The sequence below is a fragment of the Zeus faber genome, assembly GCF_960531495.2.
Source record: "Zeus faber genome assembly, chromosome: 11".
NCBI classification, from domain to species: Eukaryota; Metazoa; Chordata; class Actinopteri; order Zeiformes; family Zeidae; genus Zeus; species Zeus faber.
In genome coordinates this window covers 12,167,351-12,186,864 of record NC_137205.1, presented here as the reverse complement: position 1 = coordinate 12,186,864, position 19,514 = coordinate 12,167,351, and the positions used below count along the sequence as shown (strand labels likewise).

Genomic DNA, 19,514 nt, shown 5'->3' with positions numbered 1-19,514 from the left:
CACACACACACACACACACACGCACACGCATACACCCTTCCCATTTTGACATCACACGCTGTTTAGATCGTACCATAATCACATGGGGGGTTGTTTGGTCCGCTATCTAAGCCTCTAATCTAAGCTAGTAGAACTCTCTGTACCGATTTTACCGAAAAAAAAAAACAAAAAAAACAAAAAAAAAATAAGCAGCTCATGAATTCATCCCTCGTTACTCGAGTCGAACACATCGACAGCACTAGACGACGTTTAGCGACTCCCCCCTTTTTGCCTAATATATAGACTAACACAAACTGATTAGATGAATGATTTTGTTATTCCTTGTGTCTCCTATTATTTGAATTTATTTCCCTTTGAATTTGTACTGTTTTATAATTGTTTTTTTTTTTTGTATTTGAATGAACAGCACCTTATGGAGCAAACACAGCGGTTCAGAGGCGAGGCCCTAAAACAGCGGTGGGGCGCCGAGGCCAGGTTTTTTCGTAATCTGGTATAGTATCCGGTTTTGTTTTGTTTTTTTCGTTTTTTCGTCCGCCCTTAGATGAACGAGAAAACCGGAAACAATCGAGTGATCGCGGGAAAGTTCATTGACGAGCAGGGCGAGGGGGCGAGGGGGCGAGGGGGCGGGGGGGGACAAAACAAAAACAAAAAAAACCCCTAAAGACCAAAGCGATTCGTCGCTTCTCGAATCGCTGGTGCGAGCGGGTTTTTGCCGCGTCGGGACTTTCGCCGTTCCTCCCTTTCCCAAAATCAATCCCGATAATGTTGTTTACACTCCCGGACGGCCGCCGCTCCAAGAGCAAGGGCGCGCCACGCTGCGGAGCAAAAATAAATCCGAGGGGAAGGAGGAGGGGCTCCCGAGGGCCACGCCCCCCCCCCCCCCCCCCCCGAGACGCCCACCACATGCCCCGTCCTTTGACCCCGCGCGCCCCCCGCGCGCCCCCCGCCTGGCCGGCTGTTTTAGTTTGTGGAGTCGACCGTGTTGTGAATCAAGCTGCCCCTTAAAGATAAACGACGACAAAATGCACTAAAGAGACGACACCAGCCGACAACGTGTTCACTCTCCCAAAACCAATCCCGACGATTATTACAATCAACGAAACGAATCACTTTGGTTTAAGAAAAGAAAAAAAACAAACAAAAAAAAACAAAACAACGTAACTTCCCGAGCACAAGAACACTCACGTCCACACCCGCCCCGGAAAAAAACAAAAACAAACAAACAAACAAACAAACAAAACAAAACAAAAAAAAAAAAAAACAACAAAAAAACACAGCCCTGAGCCAGATTGAATTTCAAAAGGGAAGTCTTTAAAGTATAGACAATCTTGAGGAGGCCTTTTCGTGCTTTTTTAATCATTCTCCATTCAAACACCCCCCCCCCCCCCCCCCCCCCCCAACGCATATTCTGTTTTGTTTTCCCTTCACCGAGCGTTCCCAAACCGATCCGATCCGATCCGACCCGACCCGACCCCGCCCACCCCGACAGACCTCACAAAATAACTGGACTGCCCGGCCGCCTTCCTCACTTCAGGGAAAAAATGAACGTCATTTCGGCCCCCCCAAACCGTGACGGGCGAGCGAGCAGAGAGAACGAGCCCGCGCTGCGTAGACCTTTCTGTTTCTTTCTTACGACGGCCGACGGCGATTTCTTTCTCTCTAATCTATGGAAGTGCCTCTGTATTCCCATTATGCAATTTGTCCAACATGAATTCAGGTTCTCTTCTTTATTTTTCCTTTCTCTCTCTCTCTCTCTCTCTCTCTCTCTCTCTCTCTCTATCTCACACGATAAGCTATAGGGAAAGCGGTGAAATCTTTATGTGGGAGGAGGAGGAGGAGGAGCCGGCAACAGCTCACTAGATAAACCTGCAAGCATCTTTATATATAATACACATATATATTTATAGATATATACTTTTTTTTTCTCTTTTTATTATTTGCAAGATAAGCTCCGTTGGCAGTCTAGTTATTTTTTGAAGCACGGCGGACGCGTCTCCTGAAACCCCCCCCCCCCTCCCCCCCCTACACACACACACACACACACACACACACACACACACACACACACACACTTGTCCTTGGGGAAAAAAGGTAAACAACGACACACACAAGGTAAAATAAAGCAAGATCACAGCAGCAGGTGACAATGTAGTCAAGTAAACGGAGAAAAGAACAGATTAGAGTTTGACTTTTTCTTTTGTTTGTTTTGTTTTGGTTTTCTTGTTTTGATGGGAAGTATTGTTGTCGAAACTAAATGATGTATGTTGATTGAGCCATGTGCAATGCCTTGGGTAGAGGAATTGTGTCCGTCTTGTCGGAGATTTTTTTTTTTTGATTTTTTTTTTTTTTTGATTTTTAGCGCGTCGGGAGAAAAGAGAGGGGGAAAAGAAAAAGCCCTCGTGTTTGTTTTTTTTTTGTTGTTTTTTGTTTTTTTTTGTTTTTATTTTTTTAAGTCCGCAGGCTCTGGGACTCTAAATAAGAGGGCGGAGAGATGGAAAAAAACAAAAAAAATCCCTCGTCTTTGTAAGTTTGGGTAAATTGTTTATATCATTTTTTTCTCCTTTTTTTCTTCTCCTCTTGCTTTTTTTTGTTTTGTTTTTTTTTTGTTTGTTTAAGAAACATTTAATTTGTAATCCTTTGTTTTGTTTTTTTTTGTTTTTTTGTTTTTTTTTTCAAAATGCGGGAAGGCTGAAGGAACAATTTTGCAAAAAAACATTAAATATATATCACTATGAGAAACTGGTGCTCTCTACAAAATAAAGTACATTCAAACTCTATTATACATGAATACTATTCAAGATTAAGTGTTATCATAAAGCAAAGTTTTTAGGAAAAAACGTGCGTTATTCTATTTCTCTCTTTTTTTTTTTGTATTTACCAAGGGGGAGGGGTTCATTGTATGAAAATATGAAAAGGTCGTGACAAAAGGCATTTTTCCCCCCCAACCTTTAACCCCCAAAACCCCGGACGACACCGACATGACACCGATCTCCTCCTGGGGGAGGATTCAAAATGGCCGCCGGCCACGCCCGCTTCCCCCGACGAATTCAATGGTTAACGGGGCGCATCTTAGAGTGCCCGAGACAAGATCTTCCCCGGTTCTGGGAGATGCACCACTTCACCCCCCCCCCCCCCAATCCCCCACCCCCCCACCCCAAAAAAAGAGTTTGGGTTTTTTTCGTGAGGTGAGAAAGGGACGTTCGAGGCCTCTGTTTCGGTGCAAACGCTGTGAACAGTTCAGTTGTTTCAAAAGTGAACCCTCCCCCCCCCCCTCCCTCTCTCTCTCTCTCTCTCTCTCTCTTTCTCTCCATCACCCCCCTCCACCCCCACCACCCCACACTTTAAATGATTCTAAATATTCGTTTGGTGACGTAGTGTTCTAGACTCAGAGCATCTTAAAGGTTGTCCCTAAAAAGTGCCTTTTGTTCACAGATTCCATCTTGTAAATCCTGAGTGCCCGTCTCGATTAAAGAAAAAAGACAAAAAAAAAAGACAAAAAAGCATCCCCTCCTTCATACGTCAGTATCCTCTCTTTATTCTTTATCTTCCTCTTTCGTCGAGCTTTTTTCGAAAGAAAAAAAAAAAAAAAAAAAAAAAAAAAGCAGTATACATAGTACTAAAGGAATTTGGTGTGATTTAGTTCCTGTTTTTATTGTCGAATAATTAAGAAACGCGAAAAAAAAAAAGAAAGAAAATGGGAAAAAAAAACAAAAAAACAAACAAACAACTTCTGTCTTGCTTCTATTCCTCTCTATCCTCGTCTCCTTCCTTCCGTCTCCATTGGACACTGGAGTAGTCTGTAGCCGCGTATCTTCTTCCTCCTCTTCCTCCTCCTCCTCCTCCTCCTCTTCTTCTTCTTCCTCTCCCTCGCTGCCCCCTCTGTCTCTCTCCCTCCCTCCCTCCCTCCCTCTCGCTCTCTCTCTCTCTCTCTCTCTCTCCCCCCTCCCTTCCCCTGGGGTGGGGAGGGGGGAGAGGGAGAAGGGGGCGGTGGGGTGGGGGGGGGGTTGAATTTAAAAAAAAAACAAAGAAAAACGATAAAAAAAAAAAGAATACGCAAAAACCTTTGTTTTGTTTTGTTTTTTTTGTTGTTGTTTTTTTTTGGTTTGTTTTTTGTTAGTTTTTTTTTTTGGGGGGGGGGGGGGGGGGGGGGGGGGTTTCTCGTCCCGAGCAGAATGCAGTTAGCTCACATGTTATTCTATGTCTGTACGCTTTCACGTTGTATTACCATACCCATCTGTTCAGCTTCTCTCCATTCAACAGCTAATGTAAGTGAACAAGTTGCACCGCCGGGCTCTGGGTGGCTGAGGCCTGGCGGGGAGGGGGTGACCGGCCCGAGGGTGAGGGTGCGGGTGAGGCCACCGGGGGAGGCGAGGCGGGAGGGCGGGGCATAGAATTAGGGCGGTCTTTCGTTTGTCAATTCTTTGTTCTTTATCTATTTATTTTTTTTATAATTGAATTTGGATTTGCTTTTACGTTCCTTTTTCTTTTTTTTTTTGTTCTTTTCGGTTTTGTTATCGCGTTCTATCTTTAGGCGGCGGCCGGACGCTGCGTCCAGACACATTCAATTATGCACCTTTTCTCGTGGTTGAATGAGACCAGCTATTTTTTCTTTATTATTATCATTTTTATTTTTTACGAGGGAAATAATGGGGGCGGGGTAAAAAAAAACAACGCATAAAGTACCCCGGAATGACGTTAAAGCACCTTATTTGGCGGCTGGGGGTCCCCGAGGGCGGGGCGGGATCGGGAGGCTCGAACCGTCGTACCGTCATCAAACGCGCTCGCGCACACACAACCGTGGGTTTTCCAAAATCACACACACACACACACACTCACACACAGAATCTCGTAGGCTCAATGACACCTTTAGAATCACCGTCAGCAACGCTCTAGTCCTTATCTTATCGAAAAGAGAAAATTTCAGATTATGCGATTCCTCTGTATTTCTTGACCCAGCAGCAGTATTATCAACTCGGCCTTGAGCGTCAGAAGAAGCCATAACAGGGAGGGAATACCTTGCCCCGGGCGGACGCGTGTTTTGCGTGCGCGTCCCTTGTCCACAGCAAATTGGGCCCCGAAGCGTTCAGGTCGAGCCCGCTGACCCCCCCCTGCTCCGGGGCCAAGCCGCCGCCTTTATCTTTTTGTTTGTTTGGTTTTTTTTTTCTTCCTTTTTTTGGGATCGATTGTTTTGAACACTTTGTGTAGTGAGAGGCGCGTAGACGCCCCCCCCCCCCCCCCACGGAACGGCCTCGCCCTCCCAGCCGAACAGCTACGCCGCCTTTCGGTGCCGCCCCTCCTCACCCCTGATCGCGGGGCCACACAGACCGCCCAGAGCCCATGGTGAAATGCATGTGTTAATTACAGTTTCTTTTCCATAATAAGTAAAAAAAAACAAAAAAAAAACAGTTTGAAAAAGAGCAACACCTTTACTTGATTGAATAAAAGGATGTTCTTGACTGTAGATTGTGTCATGTGTCGTTTATTTAAGTCGTCTGGACGGCGGGCCGCGACGCTCCACTACAGCTAGCTTTACATCAAATGCGCAATCGTATGCGACGGCCGAATCCTACCCCCGAGTGGCCGTCGGATGAACTGCGAATAGCTTGCTCAGCTAGATATTTACCGTGGTCCATGACTGAGTTTAAAACTCCCTTTGTGTTTGCAAAGTGCGAGTATTAAAACTTATATAAAAAGAGACCTAATGACATCTGTGAGATGAGGGTCGAATACGGTTATTGTTTTGAAATACGTGACTTAATTACTTAAGTTTTAAGCGCAGTTCGGACAAAAAAGGTAGACTCGACCGACATCTCCCCGTGGCGCTGTCGGTCGAACGCATCCCGGAGCCCTGATCGGAATCAGACTCTCCATAGGAATGAAAGGACTTCCGGTTTGTTCTTGTCGTTTGTCATGTTCAGTGTGAAGCCGGCTTAAAGACATTCCATAAATGTTGGGGATTCATTGATGGACTGACTTTTTATCCTCTACAGATCTCACTGAATTCTAAATGTTCTGTGTGTCGGCCCAACCATTTTCTGATCCATTTAGTTTTATCCTACTATATAGTCTGTTAGTTTGGAGTCATCGCAGCAGCATAATTGATATATGGATTTTTCCCATACTCTTGTTTAATCCCAGTCTTGGACCCGCATCTAATTTACAGCAGATTTTCATCCATTATTTCATATTCCTTTCAAGACTATTCTTCATTCAAATTGACGTCATATCGACCACAAAGAATAAAAAAACAGAACTACTCAACTTTAATTGTGTTTATATGACAAATGGTTTATTCTCGAGGGCTAAAAGCAGTTTTTCACTTCAAATCTTGTGGTGCTGGAACTAGTGGGACCAAACTGAAATACAAACCGTACAGGCTAGAATATATAAACGTTTGAGTTTATAGAGGGACCAGTAGTTTGAGTAGTGCTTTGTCAGTGAAAATTGTTTTGAAAATGTCCAAGAATTAAGAAGTTTCCTCACTAGGCTCAACTGAATAACTGAATTAATAAATGCATCTTTCATTAAATCCATCAATACATACATAAGTCCAGTGCATCGTTAAAAAAAAAAATCATTACTAATTATCATTATTGCCATATTTGTTGATGGATTCATTCATTGAAGGGTTTAAATCCACCAATAAATCCGTAAGTACGGCCTTCAACAAACTAACGAAAATGGGAAATTTCGAAAAAATAATTGATGTATTTATTGACTTAGAATTATTTATTGACTTAATGACTCCTTTAACTCCAGGTCCTACCTTTCTTCTCAAGTTTTAGTGTAAGAGTTCAAATCTCACAACTAATCCTTCAAGGACCCAGATGCACAGGACTCAAAACAAAACAAAACAGGCAAGTCTCCCCACCTCTGTTGTGTACATTTACACCTGGCACGGTCTAAACGGCAGGCGATCCCAATTTAGAATGGGAGGATGACGGGCTTCCATGAGAAAGTGGCTGTGTATCACAACAAATGGAAAGCTAAACAGATCAAGGGCATAGAAGGCATTACTCACTAAACATTGCCGTGAATAACAAAGGTCTTTTATTGAATTCACCTGAACGGCTGACCCCAATGAGCTGTCGGTCGTTTTTGTTTCCTTTAAACCAAGAGGAAGTGCAATCGCCGAAAAGGTTAAAGGCATCGGGGGAGAAAAAAGAAAAAAAAAAATAGTAAGACTTGACATCTACCACCCATGTTTGGTAAGGCATGTGTTTATTGGTTTATTCTGTGATGACGTTCCAGTGGGACTGAGATCGATTGGTCCGTTATTGATCTAAACAGGGTGCGGTTGTTTCTTGAGGCTGGCCAGAGCCAGTTCCTTCACTTAAACCTGGACTTTCAAGAGCGTTCAGAGATACTGCGATACCACGGAAGCTGGAAAGAAAGTAGAAAAAGGTAGCGTTTATTCTAACCGAAATGATTTGGGGACCTTTCAAGTCAAGAATCACAAGTTTGGCCTCGAAACAGTCCCACACTTGATTTAAAACCGATTAGATACGATGGACCACGTGGAGGCAGAACTCCCCGCCCCTGGGATCAGCGAGAACACACACTCCTGCGAGCATGTGTCTGGACATGGTTTTGGAGAGCGTTTCTTTTTACTTTGACAAATTCCTTCAGAAACAGAGCAGCGTGTGTCTGTGGACGTTTGAGAGCCGACAGGCGAGTGAGTGTGTGGAGAGCCTGAAGAGAGCCCAAGACTTCACCAGTAGCCAAGTTGAAGCGTTATAGATATTTTGCCTGCATCAACTTCCAGGTTCTAGCTCTGATTCGACAGTGTTTGGAGATTAGTTGACAAGCACATAATAATATATCTGACCATTTTCAAAGCCCTTTAGAAAAACAGTGCTTTCTATGCATGACTATCGTGGGGATTGTTTAATGGTCGTCAGAAGCGCCGAGAATAGGTTCACCTGTTTATCTGTAACTTGCACCTATGATGCATGTGTTCATGAATGCAGGAATCGCCGCGGTTCCAGGTGAGGTTTTCTTTTCTTTTTGTGCAGTAAAGTAAACGAACAGACCAGACGCAGGTTCTTAAGGTCAGTTTAGTTCCCATTCCTTCCCTGCTGCCCAGTACACCCCAGCAACATCATCCCTCACACATGCGTAAAGCGTAGCACGGCCAAGTCAGTCTCTGCCAGGTCCGACCCCTGGACATACACATAGATTAACGCACACAGACGTACACACATACAAACAAACACGCACACACGCACACACACTGATAATATCGTAGAAGTGCAGTGAGGAGAATGTGCTTCCTGAAAAAACTCTCAGCTACGGCGGAAAACAAGCGTAGATATGCAAATCAATGACTTTTTCAGCTCGACTGCATTGCATCATGGACGTGGTCGGACACGCCCGTGCACGTGTGGCACGCATGCGCACACACACATTCGCACTCACAGACTCCCATTGAAAAAAAAACAAACAAAAAAAACAAAACAAAAAAAAAAAAAACCTTGCTGCTGCTGCACCCCCCCCCCCCGCCATTATGTTTCCAAAGCGCAGCTAAAATCAATGTATAGATCTTCCCCAAACAAACCCCCACACATTCCATTGGAATTCACGTGGATTTCATCTTCCTCCACTTTTTTAACCCCCATGTCCTCCCGATAACCTACTACACTGCATGGAAACCCCCCCCCCCCCACCCCCACCCCCCCCGAGCAGCCCCCTCCCCAAAAACTAACCTGAACCCCACCCCCGCCCCCCACGCCACCCCTCCCCTCCTCTCCTCCTCCAATCCCAACCCCTGTTCGCCTCCCCCTCTCCCGCTGAGCTGAGCTGCGGTAAAGTATGGTGGTGGTGGTGAAGGGGGGGTGCAAGTCCTTGTGCTGAGCCAACGAGGAGAGAGAGAGAGAGAGAGAGAGAGAGGGAGGGAGAGAGGGAGGGGGGGTATTGAATGGAAGGGGGGGGGGGGGGGGGGGGGGCAGAAATCTCTGTTTTTCAATCATCTTCGAATCCCTGGTTGAGGAGGAAGTTGGCCGCCAGGTTCTCGTTCTTCTCGCAGGCAAAGTAGGCCTGGATCACCAGAGCCTCCGGGAATCCCAAAGCTTTTAACTGGAGGGGGAGGGGGAGCGGGGAGAGGAAGGAAAAGACATTTAATAGCAGGAATGGGCCGCAACAGATACCGGGATAACAAAAAAAACAAGGTGTAAGGTACATCCCTCCCTAGCGAGGCCCGGCGACTCACCCGCTCGATGGCTTCCTTCTCCTGAGGTGTGACCTGGATGTAGTTGACAGGAGCCCCCTCTTCCCCGGCAGCTCCCAGCTCTCCCACCTCTGGTCCCTCCCCCCCCTCGCCCACCGGCTCGTTCAGCATCTGGATGAACAGCTCCTGGTACTGGCTGATTTGCTGGCGAAGGGAGACACGGGATCGGAGAGACAAGTCATTTTAGAGTGATGTTTAGCTATCATTGGTAAGGAGTAATAAATGGGAAGATTTTGCTCCCAACTGGTTACGGATCATCCGATCCTGACGTTAAAGCAGAGCTTTTTGGGCTGCGACTGGAATTCTTGTTACGGTGCCTCCTGCCAAGAGACCATACAACTAGTGTATAGAGCTCCATGCTGGAGAGCAGGAAATTGCAGCGCAGGAAAAGCTGACGGGTGATTATGCTGGTAAACATCAGCCTGTCTCACGGGTAGTCCAGCCATGCATTGGGTTTTCCTTCTCATCTAAAACTCTAGGCCCCTTTTACACATGCCATTAAAATGAAATCTCTATCTGGATATCTTTTCTTTATAAGGAAATATTCATGTAAATGCACACAGAAGGCATTGCAATCCGGGTGCTATCGGATCTGCCGCAACACTTCTGGAGGTGGTCCAGCTCGCACTTGTGATGCAGGTGTAAATTAAATCCATACAACTTGGCCACATTCAGGAGTAAAAATCTGGCCACTAGTTGAAAACGTCACATAACTCCGCCTCTTCCCGCTCCCTCCAAAGGAAGCGAGCGGGGAAATAGTCATTGCAGAAAACTGCCCAAGACGACCCAGAAGTAAAGGCCACAGAGTAGAATCGCTTCCTGTGACGCGCCATGGATAACAGCCATTAAGAAATGACGAAGGCCTGGATGTTGTTGGGCTTTTTAGCCTTTTCTTAATTTACCTGTAAGAGTTGGGGGTTTTCTCTGCCCAGCTGTTGGAGAAGAGCTGGCAGCAACGAGGGGTTCTGCTGGATAGCCTGTCTCATGTTCTGAAACTGGGCCTGAGTCCGCAGGAACTCCAGCGGGTTCTCACCTGGTGGCACAAGAAACGAACACAAATGTGTTAAAAATAATGTAAAAATATTTATAGTTATGTTTTTCTCAGTCCAGGACTGGTCTGATTAATTGGTTGATGACAAACATACATTAATCATGACTCCTGTGCCACATTTCTTTTACCATTTTCTTTTTATATATCAGATGAACAAAGAAATCTTGGTTGTGACAAATTTTTAGTCGGTGGAAATTCAGAGTGGCAAATCTTGTCCCATGTTCCAAATTGTTTCACTTTCAGCTGTATTATACCTCTATCTTTAAGAAATGAAGACAATGTCCCATCAGTTCTATTCATTGGTAAATTTCACCATTCACATTGGATTCCATAGTCATACTGGATGATGGTTTGTCTATTAATCTCCCCCAACATTCTAAAAAGCTGGCCGCACTACAGAGAACAGGATGCCTTTACAAACTCACTGACTTTAAAGACCATAAATTCCAATTTTCTGGAAAACCATTAATTCTGTTCCTTACGTACTATGCAAATATGATGGATCACTATATAATAAATGTGACCATGACACGCCAAGGACCAATTCTGATATGTTGCCTCTACTGTGAAGGATAAAGCTGATTAAGTAGAACCAAGAATGATCTTCATAAGCTATGTGCAGGTTATATGGGACTAACAAAACAGATTAAAGACAATCAAAAGAAAAAGATGTGGAAGAGTTATGTAAGCCTGAAGGTGAATAATAAATGGCAATATAATACTAATCCTATGTAGGGCGATACCCAACTAAGAATTTTGTCAGTCGAATCAGATTCAGCTGTTCAAATATTAGACTACAGGTACTCCTCACTTAATGACCTACCTGTTTAATGACCATTCGGACTTACGACCAGCTCCCTGGCCAGGCGGTATTGTACGCTGCTACAATACTTTGGTGTGCGTGCTGCTTGTGAGGGGTCTCAGCGTATAGCATCTCATCGCGCATCACCCCTTATACACTATATATACACAATAAACACTGTATACATCCCATCACCGTTCTGTCTCGTTCCCGCAGTCTGTCAGTATTCACTTCACTAGCGCTCGCAATCGCCAAACCCCTTACCATGAAATAACACGGCTTAACGACCAGGTCCTAGGAACGGAACTTGGTCGTTAAGTGGGGAGTACCTGTATTAGGCGGCGGGGGCAGGGTCAGCTCTTCATATAGGCGAGATCGGTGGCCGCCTAGGGCGCCATCCCGAGGGGGGACGCGGAGAGGGAGCGATCGGGGCGTGTGTTTTTATTTTAGATTATTTAATTTTACGTCTGCATATGGAACGAAACCGCACTTAATGAGGACACTTTCTCCCTAACTCTCTCCCCGATCACCCCCTCTCCATACATTATGCGCAGAAAATAATCATTACGAGTCGTGCCCCACCCCCACACTGTTTTTAGTTGTTTAATTTGGAGAACGGTGCACGTGATAGGGGCACACAAAAAGCCATGTTCGCTTCCGTGTCCGGACACAGACGATTCACACCTAAAATATATATTTATGTTTCTCCTGAGTTATAATTGCCCATTGAAATGTTATCCCTGTGCATATCCAAAATTTCTGTTTTATCCTGTTACTGTAATGCACACTGACTGACAAAAATATTAAAATGACTGTCCGACTTGAAGAATCTCAGTAGACTGACGGGTTTCCGACTGATGAGTTGACTCGTCCACTTTCAGGGTGCAGCCCTAATCCTATGTTAACATTAAAATCAAGTATTCCAAGGTTTGACTAATATCGGGTCGAGTTTAATAATACAATTTGCCAAATTCTAAGTCAATCCAGTTGCTTTTCTCACCCTCTGCTAGAGATGGAGCTTCTGTGCGTCCAGAAGCAGGAGGCTGCATTGGTGGATTAGTCTCCTGTACTGGACTACTTGGGATACCCTGGGAACACAACAATACAACTGTCAGTCACACACAAAACCACATACACAGCTCTCTAGAAACACTCAAAAGGGGCATTTTGAGAAATAAATGATACAACAACCGTAGACTTTATTATGCTTGAACCATTAATTGTGTTCAAAAACTTTTTGGTGAGTGTATTTTGACCACGTGGACAGCCTTATTTTTTTATTTTCTACACTGGGATCAGCACAAGCAGTGCAAAAGAGAGCATCAGCTGAAGTCACTGCGACACCATGAGGTCATTTTAGGGACTCTGGGGGATATGATGTCCAGACATGTATGTGTGTGTGTGTGTGTACATGTTAGTTAGAATGACTAATTCTAGGGAGATCAAGTCTACATTTGGCACGATGGTGTTTGAATGGCTTGATTTTTAGTGCAGTGTAAACTGTGGTGCCTCTGAGACAAGAGGCAGCATTTTCTATTGAGGGAGCAAGCGAGCGTGTGTGTGTGTGTGTGTGTGTGTCTCTCTCTCTCTCACAGTGAGCAGGTACTCCACAGCTCTGTGGGGGTTGTTGAAGCTGGCACGCAGAGCAGCCACCACCCTCTCCCTCTCGTAGCCCATGGACATGATCTCTGTCAGCATGGCTTCGTACTCGGCTCCCGTCACTGAGCACCAACACACAAAGGGACCATTACAAACATTTACATTTTCCCTGTTTGACCTTTTCTGTAATATATAGGTAAGTATTGGTAAGTTTGTGGTTAAAGTTTGATGATCAATGCTGATTACGCCTTTTGAAAGTGGAATTCAGGGTGTGGCTTTAGATGAATTAAGCTGTATTTTTTAACCCCATAATGTAATACTGGTCATCAAGTCACTTCATTAAAGCTGAAATGTAAACTTAAAAACATGGGGTTTTTTTTCAACAATTTTGCCAATTCTAGCCACTAAGGGCAAATTATAAACAATAGGTTAACTCAAAACTGTTAAACCAAGACCCCAACGGCCTTCATCTTGGCATATACATGTATCTCATGTGATGAACAGTAAAATGGGGCCTGCTCTTGTAGCATGTGGGGATCCCTACTGCAAAATGTGACACCACAATAGGGGGGCTTTGCATGTGTCACACACTAATTATAGTCAGTGCTGCAGATGGCCCGGATGAATAACATCTCTGGCACAACACTGAAAAAGTCTTAAACTGTTAATAAAAAACAAAAAAGAGCCACATACACACAACTGCCAGCACAACCCAAGAGTATAAACTACAGCAGGCGGTGAACCGTTTCGAATGTTGAGCAAACGTCACTCACCCAGTGCCGAAGAGGCATCCACCCCCTGACCCCCACCACTGGAGCTACAGGGGAAGAAGTATTAAATAGAACATCAAATAGGGACACCCAGTATTTCTGTGATTCCAACTAATAAGACTATTTGAAGAGTAGGCCATATTGCTAAATATAGATTCATGCACATATACACCCATACAGTGTACAGAGTGATATGGAAGAATTCATTAACACAATAATCATAGTGGAATTTACAAAAAATGTCAAAATGTAAAATGCCATGTCAAAATGGAGCCTATCACATAAATAAATATTAGGGTAAAATTTGATTTTAGAGCAAAATTCTAGTATTTCAAATAAATGTGTGTTTAACTCATCACAACACAAAAGCATTAGTTTAAGTATAGTTAGTCTATCTAGAGTCTATTAGGGGTTGTTGATATGACAACAGGACATTATTACTGCTTTGGAATTCACACCAGTATCTAAAACAAAACGCAAAATGGCCTTTTCTGACAGAGAAAAAAAAAATCTATTTACACTGCTTGCTTTGCCTCAGATAGTGCATTGCTCATGACGAGCAGGACCAACACAAACACTCTTAGCGGAGTCATTTTATAGACTCATCAAAAAGTAAACACTGGAAAGAGGGAATAGGGCTCAAAAGTCAGTTTCTGGAAGTGAAAATCCCATTCCGATTCTGAATCAAGGTTTTGATGATTAGCCATAATGTCGTAACCACCCAAGGTAGACTGACCAAGAGCTATGAGAGTGTGAAACAATGGTATATGCTCCTGTAGAAGCCACAAGTCTGTATGATAAACACCTTGTTTTAAGAAAAACATGTTTTATTCCCGATGTCATGGAGAAGTACTACACTACCCACAATCCTAAAGTGTAACAGCGACAGCGGGTCTGTTGGGTGGAGCTCGTTGTTAGACAGACACTGACGTCACAACATCGGCTGGCGAAGTTACTGTTACCACTGAACTCTACAATCGTTTACTTAACATTTACCACAGAGCAGTATTTTACAACACTATTAACAACTGAAACACTACATAATGACAAACATTAAAGGGAAGAAGAAGGGCGCTAAACTATCGTTAGGTTGGAAGCTGTTGTCAAGGTATCATTCGCAATGGTTTATGGGATGAGTAGTGCCTTTGTGCCGAATCAAATGTTTTATAGTCATGATTCATCTCATAGTTGGTTGGCTTGGTTCCAGGCTTAAAACTCTTTATAGAAGGATTTTCTGATATGGAGTAAATTAATAGGAAATTCACCGCGGGAACCGGAGCCGTTCAAACAGTTGGCAGTCAATGTTGAGATCTATGGAGATTAGCTTTAAGAACAGTTACCTTTAAGTCTTCAAGAGATTCTTGAAGTTGGTCGAACCTCTTTATAAGACTCCCAGTGCTTTTCTGAAACCCCTTTTGTATGACTGTACTCTGAACGCCATGTTAAAATATAAGTGCACCTCGAAAATGTGCTGTCTCATATTGATCGTTATTTATCACTTAATAGTTTGAAAATGCTGCCTTCGTGTGTTTAAGATTATCCCAATAATGACTAAAGCCTGTAGAAATCAGCGGGTTCGCTTATGGTTTAAAGACACTTTGAATGTGAATGTAAAGATTTTATTTGCAAAAAATGCTAAAATATTTCAGGTTTAAACAGTCTAAAAAAAAAAGGGCCCCAGTGCTGTTTCCGACAGTCAAGGAAATGCTTCATGCTCTCCATATAGTCACTGAGACGGAGGATTTTGTGGGTGTTTTGCAGAAAATACCCCCCCACCTAAAAAACAACAACATCGCTGCATGGTAATTGGCTGTTGTGTGTTGTGTAGATTAGGATAGCGAATAAAATCTCCCAAATAGTGACGCATGACGGCCAAACGATTCGTTCATAGCGAACCTATCTTTTAAAAAGAGTCAGGATTCTGAAGTCACCCCGGAAAAGAGTCGTTCCTTTCTTTTGTTTCATGACTCGGTTACTGCAGCCGGGCACACAGGCGTCCGCTGTAACTGAATCCCGATCTGCAAACTCAAGTTTCGATTCAGTGCATGGGCGGGTGAGCGAGTGAGTGAATTTTCACTACACCAGCTGAACCAAACGGACCAAGAGTCAGAAAATAGAACAACTCCTTGTACTGAGTGTCTCATCAAGAACCCAATCTCAAAAAAAACAGCCGAATCTCTCATCTCTACTCCCAAACTTTAGAATCATTATCGGGGTGTTAGGCGATGAGTTTGACCCCAAGCTCATCAGTTGGGGTCAAACTCACCTACCTCCATTGTAATTTATCTGAAGAAAGGAACCGGAAGTAATGGAGCCGAGGTACTGGAAGTAATGGAACAGAGCGTTTTGTGACGACATCCAATTTGGTATACGTGCAGGGTATGACTCTGAAGGGGCTTTCATATAGGATGTTAGTGGGAGGTGCTGCACTAAACTCTATTTGTTTAGTATCCATAAAGCGAAATAATCCATTGTCAAACGGAATTTTCACAGCTACATGCATTCCTAAAATTTGTATATATAATGAACACAAAATAATTTAGTTTAATTTATTGAGGTCTTTTTACATCGCCATAGCAACATATTGTCACATTTTGCTGTGGTACGCATTCTGCTCAGCTGTTCCATGTGAATGCAGCATTATCGTTTATTTCCGTTTCTTGCCTTGGTTTCACATTAGTGCAATTGCTGCAACTAACCTGGACCCTGTGCATTTCTGCCTGCATCTATATTTTATTTTTAAATTCTATGTGGAGCACCACTACTTCACAAAGTAACATTTCATGTGATCATTTGTTGGTATTGCCAACCCTTTAACCGGCGTTTAGGCCCAGTGGCTTTTTACCTGGCGGGTTGCTGGGGCTCCGTGTCGGCAGGAGCGGGCTCCTCTTTGGCCTCCTCTGGGGGGACAGGGGCAGCTGCCGGGGCCGCCGGGGCAGCAGGGGCTGGGGGCACAACCGGGGCAGCTGTCGCCGCGGAGCCCAAGTCCTGGACAGGGGGCTTGGGACCCTCCGAGGGCGGAGGTGAGGCAGCAGCTGCAGGCTTAGCCTTCGGGTGAGTTCAAAACAAGGGGAGTTAAGGCGACCGCTTACGAGGGGTGTTGGTCAAGAACAAATACACGAAAAAAGATGAATCCCAGAATAAAGTATAGCGACCATTGAACACCGGTGATGTAATCTCACCTTGGACACCATGACTACGACAAAATTCTTCTCATCGATTTTGTAGTCTTTGATGGGAGTGTCATCTTGCAGGATTTTACCAGCATATATCAACTTCTGCCCGGATACAGGGAAGTTGTCTTTTCCTCTTTCCGCTTCGATCTTCTCCTTCAGGGCTTTTACCTGATACATGACATTAGAAGGGCGCTGTTAACCATTGATTGTAAGGAGCTCAAAATAATACATGCATTCACTTTTTAAAATGTGTCTTGGTTTTACTGTATATTGGCATTTTTCTACTTATTTGTTAATTTCTTGATTAATCTATTTATTTAGTTAGTTAAATGCAAATGTGTTTTGCATGTTGCTGTTTTTTTCTTATTACTTTGTTAGTACTGCCTATATTTATGTGAACTGCTGTAACACTGCATCTATCGATTACCTTGTTTGAGCAATACGATTTCAATGAGTAAAAAACTGAATTCAATGCAGTCGTTAAAGCGTGCAAACAAACGTCATTTGGACGTTTATACATTTAATTTATTCGTAGAAAAATGTCCGATTTACTTGTTTAACATTTGATAATGGCTATGTGGCGAAGCGATGACGTCATAGGATTTGATACTAAAACCATTACATTTTCCCCACATAACGGTGTGTTAGCGAGCTAGCTAGCTAGAATCATAGTTAGCATTGTTAGCGCCCTGTAAAACATGTGGATAACCAAGATAAAGACCAGCAGTGTACACTTTAATGGTTTTATACGTATTTCAACGAACTCCCCCATTAAATCAACCGCTAACGTGTTATACAAAGCTTGCGTGTACTAAATGTGGACACTGAAACCTGGTGGTAGCATTAGCTTTAGCTAAAGTTAGCAGGTTAGCTCGCTAGTAGCCTAGCCACTCACCGTCTGGTCGGGGTCTATCTCAATTTGAATAGTCTGCTGCTGCAGTGTTTTTAGCGTGATCTGCATGGTAGCGGTGGGCTAACGCGATATCGTGCTCCCGAACCGATTAGTTTGTTATTAAAGATGGAATTCTGGGCGAAATGACAACTATCCGCGAAATGTGTACATCCATGAGCTACTCAGCAAATCGCCATCTTTGGTGACAAGTTGGTGGTGCAGTGTGAAGGGCTCCGCCGGAGTGAATGACGCTGCGTTTCAGCGAGATTTGGAACTCGGTAATTCCTACCCTGTTGTCCCCGCGTCAAAGTCCAACGTGATCCCGCGCCTTGTGTGCGTGGAAACACAGATGACAGCGGTACCCTTTTTTTGCAAGCTGGCGTGTTTTACATTATCTACACAGCCGCTAAGAGTGGTTTAGACGTGTTTTCAAGTTTAAAAAAACCCCACCTAATTTGGATAGAGCTGTGTCCACTGTTAAAGGTATGTGCCGCCATGGTACTGTGACGTCAGATCTTTTATTTCGGCAATTCTGGGCCAGAGCGATGAAATTCCGACGTCCCTTGCGCTTTCCCCCGTGGGAGGTGTGATTTTTCCGAGTATAAACTCTGATGGAATGCAGCACGAGGAACCCAGGCGGTGCGCGCGGATCGCTAGAGCATCTGGATGGGATTGTGGAGCTGCACAACGTGGGGATGAACCATCCCGATAACATTTAGATCCGCCAACCCGCACTGCCGCCCAACCACATCGTCAACATATTAATGCAGCGGTGCCAATTTTTCCAAAGATCTTTTATGGTGAATTTTTGACTTTAATGTCTATGGCCATTTTTTTCTATTTTTTATTCTTATTACTAACTATCTTTAAATGCAATAATCTTTCTTTCTTCCTTTGTCTTTCGACTACTCCCGTTAGGGGTGGCCGCAGCGGATCATCTGCCTCCAATACCTTCTGTTCTGCGCTTCTTCTTTCATTACACCAACCGCCTGCATCTCCTCCCTCAACACATCCATAAACCTTCTCTTTGGCCTTCCTCTTTTCCTCTTGCCTGGCAGCTCCATCCTCAGCATCCTTCTCCCAATGTAACTCTCATCTCTCCTACACACGTGTCCAAACCATCTCAGTCTCGCCTCTCTCACTTTTCCACCAAACTGTCCAACCTGAGCTGTCCATCTAATGTACTCATTCTTAATCCTGTCCATCCTTGTCACTCCCAATGAAAGTCTCAACATCCTCAACTCTGCCACCTCCAATTCAGCCACCTGCCTTTTTGTCAGTGCCACCGCCTCTAAACCGTACAACTTGGCTGGTCTCACTACCGTCCTGTAGACCTTACCCTTCACTCTTACTGGAACCCTTCTGTCACAGATCACTCTGGACACTCTTCTCCACCCACTCCACCCTGCCAGTACTCTCTTCTTCACCTCTCTCCCGAACTCTCCGCTGCTTTGGATGGTCGACCTCAAGTACTTGAACTCATCCGCCTTCTCCACCTCCACTCCTTGCATTCTCAGCTTTTCGCCGCCCTCCCTTCCATTCAGGCACATGTATTCTGTCTTACTCCTGTGACTTTCATTCCTCTTCTCTCTAATGCATGCCTCCACTTCCCTAGGCTCTCCTCAACCTGCTCCCTACTCTCGCTACAGATCTCAATGTCATCCACGAACATCATAGTCCACGGGCCTCGACCGATCCGGTATGGAAATCAGATTTGTTGTCCGCATATTTGATTTAGCATGTTTTTTACTCCTGATGCCCTTCCTGATGCAACCCTCTCTATTCATTCGGGCTTGGGACCGGCACTGATCATACACTGGCTTGTGCACCCCCAGTGGCTAGATTCTTTAAATGCAATAATATAGCGACAATACACATGTCAATATCAACCTTATTTACGCATTAGGGAATCTCTTTATGTCTCGTCCTGAGACCCCCAGGGCCCCTTCAAGAGACCCCAGCCAGGAGAATAACATGGCTGCAGTTTCAGGATCGCAG

At 44.3% G+C, this 19,514-nt stretch overlaps 2 protein-coding genes across 7 annotated transcripts in view; one reads left to right on the top strand and one right to left on the bottom strand.

Moving 5' to 3' along the window:
• Positions 1 to 3,501, top strand: part of nfixb (nuclear factor I/Xb) — a 129,630-nt gene extending 126,129 nt beyond the window's left edge. For all 6 annotated transcript variants that reach the window (XM_080009165.1, XM_080009160.1, XM_080009163.1 and 3 more), the window contains one exon: positions 1 to 3,501. This exon is cut by the window's left edge and continues 1,062 nt beyond it. The gene's annotated coding sequence lies outside the window, so the exon portion shown is untranslated.
• A 5,255-nt stretch (positions 3,502 to 8,756) lies between these two features.
• Positions 8,757 to 17,719, bottom strand: rad23aa (RAD23 homolog A, nucleotide excision repair protein a). The gene is made up of 9 exons (XM_080009166.1): positions 17,520 to 17,719; positions 16,631 to 16,792; positions 16,294 to 16,496; positions 13,452 to 13,495; positions 12,673 to 12,800; positions 12,080 to 12,167; positions 10,129 to 10,259; positions 9,209 to 9,370; positions 8,757 to 9,075 (listed from the first exon to the last, which is right to left on the bottom strand). Exons 1-9 carry the CDS (start codon positions 17,583 to 17,585, stop codon positions 8,962 to 8,964), a joined length of 1,098 nt encoding a protein of 365 aa, XP_079865292.1. The 5' UTR covers positions 17,586 to 17,719; the 3' UTR covers positions 8,757 to 8,961.
• Positions 17,720 to 19,514: the final 1,795 nt, after the last annotated feature.

Bases quoted from the DNA above. Each gene is read 5' to 3' on its own strand.
- rad23aa (XM_080009166.1), bottom strand. From the start codon at position 17,585: ATGCAGATCACGCTAAAAACACTGCAGCAGCAGACTATTCAAATTGAG. The intron at 10,260-12,079 runs GTGAGAAAAGCA...TTGTGCCACCAG, and splicing joins AGCTCCATCTCTAGCAGAGG to GTGAGAACCCGCTGGAGTTC. The intron at 9,076-9,208 runs GTGAGTCGCCGG...CTCCCCCTCCAG, and splicing joins AGAAGGAAGCCATCGAGCGG to TTAAAAGCTTTGGGATTCCC.